This window comes from Halichoeres trimaculatus, unplaced genomic scaffold, assembly GCF_033239565.1.
Source record: "Halichoeres trimaculatus isolate MK-OKI-2021-1 unplaced genomic scaffold, fHalTri1.1 fHalTri1_scaffold_13, whole genome shotgun sequence".
NCBI lineage: Eukaryota > Metazoa > Chordata > Actinopteri > Labriformes > Labridae > Halichoeres > Halichoeres trimaculatus.
Window position 1 is genome coordinate 19,607,119 of NW_027437191.1, and position 13,830 is coordinate 19,620,948.

The window sequence follows — 13,830 nt, forward strand, 5'->3', positions numbered from 1 at the left end:
TAAAAATTAAATAATATACATAAAGAAAATAATTTGGTAGCCCCTTTAACATTATGGGCAACAAGCAAAAGATTGTCACTTATTTTCTTTTTAAAAAAATTAAAAAATCAACATAGATATACAAAATATAGTCAAAAAAGCTATCTTAATAATACCTACATACATCATGACTACCAAATGTCTAAGAGTGGAGTATAAACTTTTCCAAAAATTATGTCCGACTCCTTTTTGGGTATATAAACTAAGTTAATTAGCTACACATATATTATATACCTGTTTGGAAGCACAGTACACTTTCTGCCAAAATAAAGTTTAACCATTAAAAGCCTAACCCATCTAATAACTAGCCAAAAAAATCTAACTTGTTGGAACTGAAATGTTTATGAACCCTTGTAACAAACGCCACAAAAACAAAATTGCTTTATCATTTTGTTTAATATATATATTTTTTCTATGTTTCATATTTGGCACTTTGGGTGGTTCTGGCAACATTGTTAGTGAAGTGGTTTGTTAATATGCGCTTTTTCAATGCAAAAAATACTTATTCCAAAAAAATAATAATTATATATTAGTAACAATTCAGATGTTATTCTTTCTGCAACTTCTTGAAAATTGGCATTGATTTTAATAAAAAATAAAAAATTGAGGGTGTGAGCAAATCCATACAACTTTAGCTGCCTGTAGTGGTATGATAAACCTCAAGGGGTAGAATAAATTTTATTTTATTTTATTGTATTTTATTTTAATATTTACATTATTATTTATAAAACAGATAATAAAATGGCCACATAAAAGAAAACATACAAAAAAGAAAAGAAAAGCAAATAAAAGAAAACAAAAGGGGATAAGATCAGGCAAAGAAACTAAGCCTTGTCGAAGTCAAAGAATAAAAACGGGTTCTAAGATGCTTTTTGTGAGATGATGATGAGATAGAGGTCATTGAAACTCATGTATCAAAAAACTATATGTTGTAGGGTTAAAAAGCAGGATGCTCAATGAGTCAGATGTCATAACAGCCAAATTATTACATTTACTTCATTAACAGATTAGCTTAGAGTTTGATTTTGCAAAACTCACCACCGTCTTATTGAAAGATAGCCATAAGTTTATCCACTGAACATTGCTGTAGTCATATTATATTTAGTATAGTGAGTATTCCGTTTTTATGTCAACAGGGGGCGCGCTAACATGTGTGCTGCTCTCACAGCAAACAGCAGAGTTCTCTTTAAACCGCTCGTTGACTGAGTGAGCGGGGCTCTGTGTTCTGGTTCTGCATTGACGTTCACCGCCTGGAGAGTTGATGTTTAACAGCATCTGCAGACTCATTTCCAAACCACGTTTCCACTCTCTGAGGCACATCTTTTTGATACGTAACTCCCGCAAACTGACATCCAAAATGTCTTTCCAGTACCCGCAGGCTTACCGTGACGATGCAGTTGTAAGTAAACCTGGCCAGCGATGTAGCCTAGCATTGCTGCTGAGCCGGGATGCTGTTTCATTCATTGGCTTTGTTAGCATGCTAGTTAGCTTAGCTTGGTCTGACCCCAGTGGATGATTTTGTTGACATAATGCAGGAACAGCAGTGCATGTTTAACTGTAACTCTCTGCAGTGTTTGTATCAAAGATAACATTTAACTTGTGTTTTGCTTAGTGTTGCTAGCTGCAGTGGTGGTGCCAGCTTGGCATCAGCTGTCTGTCTTTTGCCACACCTAGTTCACAATCTTACTGCTGTCATTTGGTTTACCTGTCCAAGGTGGATGACTATCATGGCCACAAGGTACCAGATCCATACAGCTGGCTGGAGGATCCTGACAGCGAAAAGACACAGGTGAAAGAGAAATCTAAACAGTAATTCTACCTATTGCCTACCTGCTTTATTAAATGATTGTTTTTTTTTTAGTCTACAGAATGACAAACACGATTTAGCTTACTCATGTTTTCTAATCTCTTATTTTACAGGTTATACACACAAATCACCCCTGTCAGTTGTTTGAGTAAAAGTCCAAACCAAATAACTGAACAGTTTTAAGTACATGCCACTTACCTTGTATTAGTGAGTAGTGTATGAAAACGTTATATCTTGGTTTAAAAAAATCTGCGTCTTGTCACCTGCATCGTGATCTCTGAAACTGGATTTTGAGATGAAGATCCTCTCTCAGGTCTTCTAATTTAAATCTTATATTCCTGTTTTTTGTTTGTTTCAAAATAGGGATTTAGGGGCTGCATCACATGTTCGATTCCTAGCTTGGCTGGTGGGCCTTTTTATGTGGAGTTTGCATGGTACTCAGGCTTCCTCCCACAGTCCGTAAACATGCTCATCAGGTTAATTGGTCACTGTAAAATTGTCTGTAGCTGTGAGAGGTTGTCTGTCTCGGTGTGTCAGCCCTGTGATTGACTGGGGACCAGTCCAGGGTGCACCCCTGCCTCTTGCAGGGATGGGCTCCAGCCACCTGCTGAATAGTATAAATAGTATTTTTGTTCCCCGGGTAAAACTGAATTAGGACCAAGGTTATAATAGTTTTGGATTTGTCATTATAGTTTAGTTTTAGTTAGTTTTGACGTTTTTTTCCATTACAGTTTAGTTTTAATTATTTTTAGAGCGGGCATTCTAGTTTTTATTTCGTTTTGATTTTTGCAACAAGGCTTAGTTTTGGTTTAGTTTTAGTTTTTTCATACCTTACTAACCAGGTGCAGGATACAAAAAGGTCAGAGTAAATATTTTGTCATACTGTTTATTTTCAAGTCCAACATAGTGCTCACTGCTCAGTCAATGCTGATACTGAACTGTTGGCTGCTGCCTTAAACACAAGAAAATAATATAAACTTAGTATAAAAAATATAAACATAAATTATATGAAATAATGTTGACATAAATTACATAAAAATAATATTAACATAAATTATAAAAAAAACAATATAATATGAGCTTCAATAAATAAAAACTTGGACTCTGTAACAATTAAACTATTACAGATGCTCTTATTCATTGCTATACTACGTTTCGTCGCAGCACAGCGCACAGCCAGTCAGTGCAGTAAACAAGTACGTCCCAATACGCTGCTATGATGGTGCCGTATGGCGCTGACAACTGCCTAAAACTGTCTAAAATTGATTGGGAAAATGTGTCGGATTACTGTAAATCCCAAAGGCTAAATATTGTCAAAAACTAAAACTAAGGACATTTTGTCTATTATTTTAGTTAGTTTCAGTTAATTTTGTAAACACAAGATACAGTTTTAGTTTACTTATCGTTTTTGTTTTCTTTTCTAGTTTTTATTAGTTTGAGTTAACTGCAATGTATTTCAAATTTTAGTTTTCGTTTGTAGTTTCGTTTTAGTTAACTATTATAACCTTGGTTAGAGCTCAGTATATTCTGTGGCAATTTTTAGGAAAGTCACGGTTTCCAATCCAGTGTTTCTGTTGCTTGTAAGACGGTGTAGTGTTTTCCTGTCCATGTGAGGACTAGGGATCGTTATTGATAACCAGTTCCTGTTTAGAATCTTTCATAAATGGTTCAATCCATCAACATCATTAGCCGTTATGCTTAAGAATTTTCTTGTTGATTCTTAACAGTATGGGAGAGCAGCTGGACCTTGTGTCGATATTGCATGACGTGCCACATGTCAGTCTTTCTCTGCAGTCAGCTGTCAAGTTTCCAAGTAAATGGCGGAGAGACAGAGGGGATTGAAAGCTTGGCTTCACTTTACCGAAAGGATACTAACAATGCAAAGTGCAGTTTGTGCAATGCTGTAACATCATGTGAAAGTGGCAACACATTAAAATATTTCTCATGTAATATTTATTAACTTACAATCTCAATAAATGTTGTTAAAATCTAATCAGTACCCATCCCTAGGGACCTTAGATTAAAATTGTTTTTTGTTTTGCACCAAACAATATAAATACCCATCCGCACCATACAAATCCTTTTGACACCTTTTCCTTACTTTTTACGAGAATAGCAGATATGGTCTAACTAATAAGACGAGTTGGCCATCTAGTGTTTGAAAATGAAGTGCTGGGTTTCAGTTTTGATGTACATAGGTAAAAACATCTGCCTGTCTGTTGTTGTGTCTTTTTCCACCAGGCCTTTGTCAGCGCCCAGAACCAGCTGACATTGCCATATTTAGAGCGCTGTGAGGTGCGAGACCTGTTCAAGGAGCGCATGACTGAGCTGTATGACTACCCCAAGTACAGCTGTCCCTTTAAGAGGGGGAGCAGGTAAGGACAGACACAACCTGCGTCTACACTGGTTTAATCATAGAAAGTAGTAGGAAGAAATGGAGAAATGACAAAAGGTGAAATCAAAGAGGACATGAGGTTGCCTTGGTAGAAATAGCTGCTATAGTTTCTCAGCATGATCAGAAGTCCAGAGTTAGTTTCATGGAGCACACTTTTCTGAAGGTCATGTGACGTTTTCCCCCTTTTTCAGGTACTTTCACTTCTACAACACAGGCCTCCAGAACCAGAGTGTGATGTACGTGCAGGAGAATCTGAATGCTGAGCCCACAGTTTTCCTGGATCCAAACACATTTTCAGATGATGGAACTGTTGCCCTGCGAGGTATCTAGAGACTTTTTTCCTACCTTTGTAAAATGAGATGAAATGAACTGCTGAAGTAGTTTCTTGATATGGTAATTACTCTTAGTATTGATTCTTGTTTGTTCATAGCCTGCTATTTGTAGCATCCACACACTGTCAGCTTCCCCTGTGGTCTTTGTTGATGATCTTTTTTCTTTCCTGTGAAGGCTATGCGTTTTCTGAGGACGGGGAGTACCTGGCGTACGGCACCAGTGCCAGCGGTTCAGACTGGGTTGAAATCCGTTTCCTGCGGGTTGAAGATGCTTCACCCCTTGAGGACCGCTTAGAGCGAGTCAAGTTCAGCTGTATGTCCTGGACTCACGATGGGAAGGGGCTTTTCTACAACTCATACCCTGAACAGGAGGGAAAGAGTGATGGTGAGGATAAGATCCCGTGTTTGATATAACGTCCTCACTTTTTCTGAAGCTGAATTCTTCATCTGTTTCTATAGGACAGAAATTGATATTCAGGTTTCTGTTTTCACCACCACTAGAGGGCAACACTGACGGTATTATTTTCCCCCCCAGGCACTGAGACATCCACTAACCTGCACCAAAAGCTTTATTTCCACGTGTTGGGGACTCCACAGTCTGAGGACGTGCTGTGCTCTGAGTTCCCTGACAACCCAAAATGGATGAGTGGGGCAGAGGTTTGCTACGAAATACTTTTCTTTTCATCTCACAAGTTTTAAGATTCATTTATGTGTTTTTTAAGTGTTATCACTTTAATGCAGGTATCAGACGATGGACGCTATGTACTGCTGTCCATCAGGGAAGGTTGTGATCCGGTCAACAGGCTGTGGTATTGTGACCTGAAGACCACTCCTCAGGGTATCACAGGTAATAAATGTTTTTTTTTTTTTTTTGGTTGTACTTTAAAGATCTGTTCGGTTTTCTTGTCTCTTATAACTAGTTATAAATTCCTGATAATTCTGACTTTCTGCGTTTTAAATCAGCATTGGTTGTTAAATATCTGAAGGTTAGACCATCAAGTATTTTTGCTTTATTATGTCAAGAAAGGGGCTGGTATCAATAAGTTTTTCCTCTTCCTGCCCCTTTTCGATCATGAAATGGAAAATGTGATAGAACTTCTAAATGTACAGTGTGCGACCTGTAATTTCATGATACAGAATTAATTAATTAAATAATAATAAGAATAATAATAATAATAATAATAATAATAATAATAAAGCTGATTAATTTTTTTATTATAAATAAAAAAAGGAGAAATCACTCTTCTAAGCCTTTCCTACATGGTTATCTTTGCAACTTTCCAGTCATTTCTAACACACAGCACTGTCATTACTCATTTAAAATCCTACTTTTGCATTCAGGACTTTTGCCATGGGTGAAGCTAATCGACAACTTTGATGCTGAATATGAATACGTGACCAACGAGGGCACGGTGTTCACATTCAAAACCAACCTGGATGCCCCACGTTACCGCCTCATCAACATTGACTTTGCATCTCCGGCTCAGAGCAACTGGAAGGAGCTCATCCCTCAACATGACAAGGATGTTATTGGTGAGCTGCTGTAATTTTCAAGAAACCCATTTTGTCATTAAAATGTTGTTAAAATGTCGGTCTCTGATGTTCCTCTTGACATGTCTTCCCCGCAGTGTTTGCCACTTGTTCGTACTCCAGCTTCTTGTTTGTGTGTTTCCTCCACGACGTGAAGAATGTCTTGAAAATGTACCGTCTGAGCACCGGGGAGGAGCTGAGGACGTTTCCTCTGGATGTCGGCTCCGTGGTGGGTTTCACAGGACGCAAAAGGGACTCTGAGATCTTCTACTACTTCACCTCCTTCCTCTCTCCAGGTATGGTATAGTTTGGACTAGTGCTGCACGATTATCGCAATCGCAATGTCAGCACATGCAATTACATAATCGCAAAAGAGGTTATCGCAATCGCAATCACAATCACAATGTCAGCACATGCAATTCAGATTTTTCTCCATGATAACCAAGCAAGTCTGTAGACTCATCATGACACAACTTTTTTTATTAAATCGCAAGCACAATCGCAATCGCAATATTGTCCACCTAATCGCAAATCGCACCTTTTCCCCAAATTGTGCAGCACTAGTTTGGACCACAAAATAGTTTGCAACATGAGTGCAAGTGCTGGGTTACGGAAGTAAATTTAATGCCAAGCAATGGGGGAGAAAAAAGATTTGTACCACAATATAACATAAAGTTTTATTTAAGATCAGTGTTTTTCATGTTATAGTAAGACTATTTTCATGTTCTGACATTTATACAATTATAATGTAATAAATTGAATTTTTTCATGCCAAAACGTAAAAGGTTTTTCATTGTAAGGTGATATCTTAAATGGTTAAACTCATGTTTAACTGGGGAAACAGAAAACAGATAACAAAAACAGGAATCAGGTTGAGTCCACAAACACCCAAGACCTTGTTATAACAGGGAGGTTTCACACAATAACAATATCAGTAACCATGTTACAGCATGAGCATTTTTACATTATAACAAGAAAAAAAACACTTATAAAAAGAAAAGATTATTGTCATAACATCTTTTTTTGTGGTGACATGAAAATATCTTGTTAAAACGTGAAAAAAATACTATTATAACTGGAAACTTTAAACTTTACAACATGATACTTATTTGTTTTTTTTCTCTCTGGTGTGGCAGAAATAGGCTTCTGTAGGTTTTTGATACGTCTGCAAAGATTCTTGAACAAATGCGATAACTGATTTTTCCTCTCCTTCTTTTAGCCATCATTTACCACTGTGACCTCACTCAGGAGCCGCTGCAGCCCCACATCTTCAGAGAAGTCACCGTCAAAGGTTTCAACCCATCAGACTACCAGACCACTCAGGTAACTACACTTGGAGCTTTATTTAAGTGTTTATTCATTTGCTTGATAACTAGAACATTGTGGAGTGGCTGTTCAAAGGTCTCCTGGGATCATTCAAGGTAAACTAATGTCGAGCATCTCTGGAAAGAACAATGCAATGTGAAAAACTTGATTTCTTAAAAGTTAGGTTTATTGTTGACCTATAATGAAGAGCTCAGGGTTAAGATTTTAAAGGTGAAGTAAGGAAGGACTTAAGACTTCATTATAGGCAATCACACTTGAAGACTGAACCTGTTCCCTGGAATTCCTCCTCTGGCTTGAATTCAGTCCCCTTTGCATCCTGATGGCATTTCCTCTCTGTTTTCGTCAGATCTTCTATCCGTCCAAGGATGGCACTCAGATCCCCATGTTCATCGTTCACAAAAAAGGCATCAAGCTGGATGGCTCCCATCCAGGTTTTCTGTACGGCTACGGTGGTTTCAACATCTCCATCACGCCAAGCTACAGCGTCTCCCGACTCATCTTTGTCAGACATCTCGGGGGAGTCCTGGCCGTGGCTAACATTCGAGGAGGAGGAGAGTACGGGGAGACTTGGCACAAAGGTGCGAGGAAACGAGGGTTTATGTGTTTTTATCTTATTCAAAGAGGAGTTGTGTAACGGCATAAACAGGGATGGTTTAAATGACCTTTAGTTTAGCAGATAGTGTGAAGTGATTTTATTTAACACTGCTTTATTTTTGTCCCTTTAGCTGGCATGTTGGCCAACAAACAGAACTGCTTCACAGATTTCCAGTGTGCAGCTGAATATCTGGTCAAAGAGGGATATACCTCTCCTTCCAAGTTGACTATAAATGGAGGATCTAATGGTGGCTTGCTTGTGGGTATGTATGCTACATAAAGAAACAGGAACCTTTAGTGCCAGGTGCTTGTTTCAATAGAATAAAATTGATAGGGATGCACGATATTGGATTTTTGCCGATATCCGATATGCCGATGTATCGAAACCCCTTTTGGCCGATACAGATACCGATAATAACAAGTTTGTTTGTTTTTTTCACTGTAAAGAAAGCTAAGTCTATCCTGTACTGGAATTTATGTTACTCTTATTGTGACGGTCTTATTTGTTTAAGAAACACACATAAAACAAGACAAAAAACATTTGATTGTACCATAAATAAGAAATGTATTATGTTTTCAAAATCAAGACATTCAGTATTGAAATACAGAAAAATCATTTCTTTAGATCACATGAACTTTAAATGTACAATGCATTTTTAAACATAACCAAGTTGCATTTGATTATTTTAGAGCTACTGTAACAACCTGGTGACAGACACAGAGCTCTGCAGTGCAAATAAATGAAGTGCTACATTTTATTTAAGGAGCTTATTTTTCAGATGGAAAATAATAATAATCCTAACTGAATAGCACCTTATCGGCTGTGCATATCGGCAGAAATTTTCATATCTGCCGATACCGATAAACATGTTTTTAAGCTTTTATCAGCCGATACCGATATTGTGCCGATAATATCGTGCATCCCTAAAAATTAATGTACTCTGTCTTCAGTTTTTATGCATTTGAGAGGTGGAAGGTTTTATTCCAGCTGTTGATCAGTTTGCTCAGCTGTCTACTTCTGAGTGTCTGGTTTAGGCATCAGTGTGTTCCCTTTCTCAGCGGCTTGTGTGAACCAGAGACCCGAATTGTTCGGCTGTGCTGTGGCTCAGGTTGGCGTCATGGACATGCTGAAATTCCATAAGTTCACCATTGGCCACGCATGGACCACGGACTTTGGCTGCTCAGAGAAAAAAGAGCAGTTCGATTGGCTCATCAAGTAAGTGCTCAGTGAAGATATTGTATTAATAAAACAAATAGGTTTTATGACATATGTGGAGGAACCATAGACTGTATATAGAGTGGACAGCCATGCTCCGCCATTTACCGTTCTATGGTTTTGAAGCCAAAAAACCCACCGTTGTGCAGCCATAGAATGCACAGTAGAAACTGTAAGGGACTCTGGGAGAATCTGTGACAAAATAATACTTCTTTTTTCTTTAGAGAGTTTAATCACTTCACATCTTCTACATCCTGATATACATTTTACAATCCCTGAAAAAAATACATGAGAACGGCAGCTGTCAATCATCATTAAACGTGACAAAAAAACTTGTTTTTAAGCTCTTATAACAAATGAAAACAAAACTTTTCCAGAAAAAAAGAGGACTTGAATATAAGACAGCCAAATGATAAGTTCAAATCACCACAACAATCGGATGTTAGAAACATTTCTACAAGGTTTATTCAATTTTTAAAGTTTGAGCCCATCTGGATTGACTGGAGAGACAGATTTTTTTTTACCTATACTGCAGCCAGCCACCAGGGGGAGCAGTTTTCGTGGCAGCCTCACTTCTAGCTGAGCAAAATGGCGTCCATTTTTTTTTTACAGTCTATGGGAGGAACTGAATCAGCTACCAAAAACTAACCGATTTCACCATCCTCCTCTCTTCCAGTTACTCCCCGCTCCACAACATCCACATCCCAGAGGGCAATGGGGTCCAGTATCCTGCAGTGCTCCTGCTCACAGGGGACCATGATGACCGTGTCGTTCCTCTTCACTCCCTCAAGTACATCGCCACTCTGCAGCACATTGTGGGTCGCAGCCCCAAGCAAACAAACCCTCTGTTCATCCTTGTGGACACAAAGTCAGGCCACGGCGCTGGCAAGCCCACCAGCAAGGTCATCCAGGAAGTGGCCGACACATATGCCTTTATCGCTCGCTGTCTCAACATCGGCTGGGTCAAATAACTGGAAACTTCTGTTACTGTGTGTGTGTGTGTGTGTGTGATTGTTTTTTTTTTTTTTTTTTTGTTTATTTCCTCCCTCATCATCCATATTCATATTTAAAAAACTGTTAACACAATATTTATATCTCTACACCAACACATACAAGATTTTGTTTGTCTGTCCAGCCTCTGCACATTTTTGTTTATGTCTGTCTTTGTGTTCATCTAAAGCCCCTTTCACACATACACTACACCTGACATTTCCCACTAAGGTCGTGCAGGGATGCAAATCTTCAAATCTTCAGGCATATCTAAAGTCCTTGCAGGGTGAAACGTCCAGGTTATATTTCCTGCCATATTCTCTTTACATCCTCATAAAGTATCTGCGAGGCAGCCGTCACATTAGCCTAGAAGAGGAGTTTAGCCAAAGAGCAATTCTGGAAAATGTTAGGTCCTGAATGTTTGTAATTGTCTGGAAATGTTCAGGATTTTGTGTGAAAAAGCTCATATTTCTTTCTCCCCTTCTTTGTGTGAGTGTTTGTTCACTGACTCATCAGGATCTCAGCCAACATAAAGCTCTTAGCTTAAAAGCCTTCTCCTGGTGGCCATTTTTGTAGTCCTAATATAAAAAGAAATGGCGTTGCACCAGTTGTGGGTGTGTTAAAGGAGGACATGCCTCCTTGGTTACAACAATCAGCAGTTACAGTCATGAGGTAAGAGAGGTCAATGTATTTCAAGTTATTTCTGGGTCTTCTGGGAACTTCAATATGTTGCATTTTATTTATTCCGTGTGCACAGAATGGGGGCTGTTGGGTGTAACGACTTTAGCATGTTTAATTCTGACGAGACAGCAGAATGCAAAAATGATACCGTAAGTCGACAGTATTGCTGCGAATGAGCAGAGACGGTTACAAAATAAACACAATGAAAAAACGTAAGCACGAGTGTGTGAATGGGTGTTTAAAAAATATCAGTCCCCACTATTCTTTGAGACTGAAGATGATTTCTACCTCTAGACATGTGCTGATTGTTTACCTTTGAAAGGGAACAAAACACAATGCCACAACTTCAATAAACAACTTTTTAAACAGTGTTTGATCACTTTTGTCTCAAGTGTTCCTGTTTTAATGTACTTTAAAGGGCACATGAAAGACTGAGGAATTGGGAGCGACAAAAGCTATGTCCCATGTGGAAAAGAGCTGATTTGAAATGCCTTTGTTTATGCCTTTGTGTCCTGAATTAGCATTTATAGCTAAAGTAGATTTGGTTGAAGATACATTCAATAAAACTTTAAGACATTGAAATGTGTGTAAATAAGGATTATAGCTTCACATTTATTTTTATATGACATTAATTTTGTTGAGGTTTTCACATTTTCTAGAGATACCCTCTGAAGAAATACCTGCTTTTAAAAACTGAATACGTAACTAAATATTTCTTTTAGTTTTATATCCACTGTCTGTTTTTTTTCTATATCAAGCCACTTGATGCAAAAATTCCTGATAATTTAAATTGTGAAATGATTTCAAAAGAATCTTATACAGCTGTCGTTGTGATGGCCATGGAAGTCTTCTTTCCTCCACCAGGGGGCAGCTGCATTGAAAAATCACCAACACGTGCTCCAGGAGCAGAAAGTGAGGGTGGTCTGACAGAGGGCCCCATGTGGATTACCCAACATACATGTTTCGTGTTCAAGAACTTCTCTTTCATGTTCATTCAGGATATTATATAAAAGACTTACAATTGACATACTCAACAAATTACAGCCTTCACCTGACTTTCTCTCTCTGAATTCTTTCAAACTGAGATTATATCCATGAAAATAGAAAGAAAAAACTATTTTTCTTTATTCTTGTTTTCATTCAAAATGAAAGCCAAAACTTTTACTTTGATTCAGTAGCATAAATGTAACATACAGATTAAGCAAAAAAACAAAAACAAAAAACATTTGTCATACTTTAGAATTTATCCTTTATCATATCATGGTCACAATTTTTAATCAGTTTTTTGTTTGTTTTGTTTTGTTTTTACATCGTCAAGACAAAACACTCTAACAGTAAAAACTAACAAACGTGGGTTTAATGCCTGGACAACTACAATATAAACCTAAAAAAAGATTAAAAGACACAAATGTAAACAACAGTACAGTTAAAAGTTGGATTAGGAAGTGTCAAATTTCTACCAAATAATACATAGATTCCCATAAAATCTAATAATACACAACTTTTTTTCATTAATCAATAACTTTCACACTTTATGAAACAATGAAACACTTTTGCAGACTTACTGGTAAAGTTGTATTTAATGTGAGCATACTCAGTTAAACACAAAACCTTTATATGAAATTAAGTTTTTAAATTATGTGGACAGTTTTTTTAATTCATTTGTTGGGAAAAACTAATAGAATAGAATAAGTAATAGAACTTCACAAAAAAGACTTGGAATATAAGAAAATTTTAAATGATTTCTTTATTTTAGTCAAGTTTATTTTTGTGCAAACATCTGGACAAGATTTAGTGAGAGACAGAGATTAAACAATGTATAAAACAAGTTTGTCTTCAGTTTTAAGGTTTTAATTACACAATATTTATCAGTCAAGTCAAACAAACTATTTGTGCCTGATGCTTTAGTTAATTGAACTTTTGTTAATAAATGTGTTCTGTGTTCATTTTTTGGTTATTAAAATAGTTATGTACATAAGCACAAGAATAAGAAACTATCTGACAATTATAACTGTAGGACTTGATTAAAACTGTCCAGTTAACTAATTTATTTTATATTAATGACATTAGTTTCAGTGCTATAAACACAATACAGATGTTACTTTTGTGGACTAGCATTTTAACAGTGAGGTTAGATACCAAAAAAGCCCTCATCTTTCAGTATGGTACCATTAAATAATTTTCAAAACTTTGAGAACATGTGTCTTCTTTTTTTCTCTTTGCCTTTGAAACTCACTGAACAACTCCATCTATCATGAATGAATGAAATAAGACACACAACAACAAAAAAATAAATTAACTTTCTTTCTGAAGCAGCAAAAAATAGCTTGTTATAACATCACTATAAAACCAAACAATACATAAAAGAACATTGAAGTTAAAAATCGACAGAATAATTAAGCTAACCCTTACATCAGGGTGAAAATATGAACTGAATTTACATGTATTAGATAGATAAAAAAAAGACTGTTGAATACAGTTGCAGGATTTAATATTTTAATACATTGTCATGCTGAATGGTTTTGTAACTGTCTTATAAAGTAATTCGTTTCTTTCTTCAAACAAGAATGAAAATATATATATACTAGTGTGTAATGGTAGTGTGAGAGTGCGCGTGTGTACGTGCACGCGTGTGCATGATAGGCTATAACAGCAGGGGGCGCTTGGCTGAAGACATCCAGAAGAGACGGGGCATACTAATATATCAATACTGTTGACAAGGCCAACAGACTTTCGGTGAGAAAGCCTTTCGTCACTCTCCTTGTTGTTCATATCTGTTGCTTCTTTAATTCGTAAACTAGAAGCCTTGGTTTTTAGAAAAAAAAAGGATATATCGTGTAAAAAAAAGTTGCGTGAATCTTGAAAAGAAGTTAAGGACTTTCACTTCTGATTCGGATCCCACACATTCATCATGTCTACT

At 37.0% G+C, this 13,830-nt stretch overlaps 1 protein-coding gene across 1 annotated transcript; it reads left to right on the top strand.

Moving 5' to 3' along the window:
• Nucleotides 1–1,189: 1,189 nt before the first annotated feature.
• Nucleotides 1,190–11,300, top strand: prep (prolyl endopeptidase). Its single transcript, XM_074685752.1, has 14 exons — nucleotides 1,190–1,438; nucleotides 1,754–1,828; nucleotides 4,088–4,221; nucleotides 4,433–4,563; nucleotides 4,749–4,958; nucleotides 5,109–5,230; nucleotides 5,315–5,420; nucleotides 5,915–6,106; nucleotides 6,202–6,399; nucleotides 7,323–7,426; nucleotides 7,776–8,007; nucleotides 8,155–8,286; nucleotides 9,083–9,239; nucleotides 9,916–11,300. The coding sequence occupies exons 1-14, from the start codon at nucleotides 1,301–1,303 to the stop codon at nucleotides 10,208–10,210; spliced, it is 2,226 nt and encodes a 741-aa protein (XP_074541853.1). The 5' UTR covers nucleotides 1,190–1,300; the 3' UTR covers nucleotides 10,211–11,300.
• The last annotated feature ends 2,530 nt before the right edge of the window (nucleotides 11,301–13,830 follow it).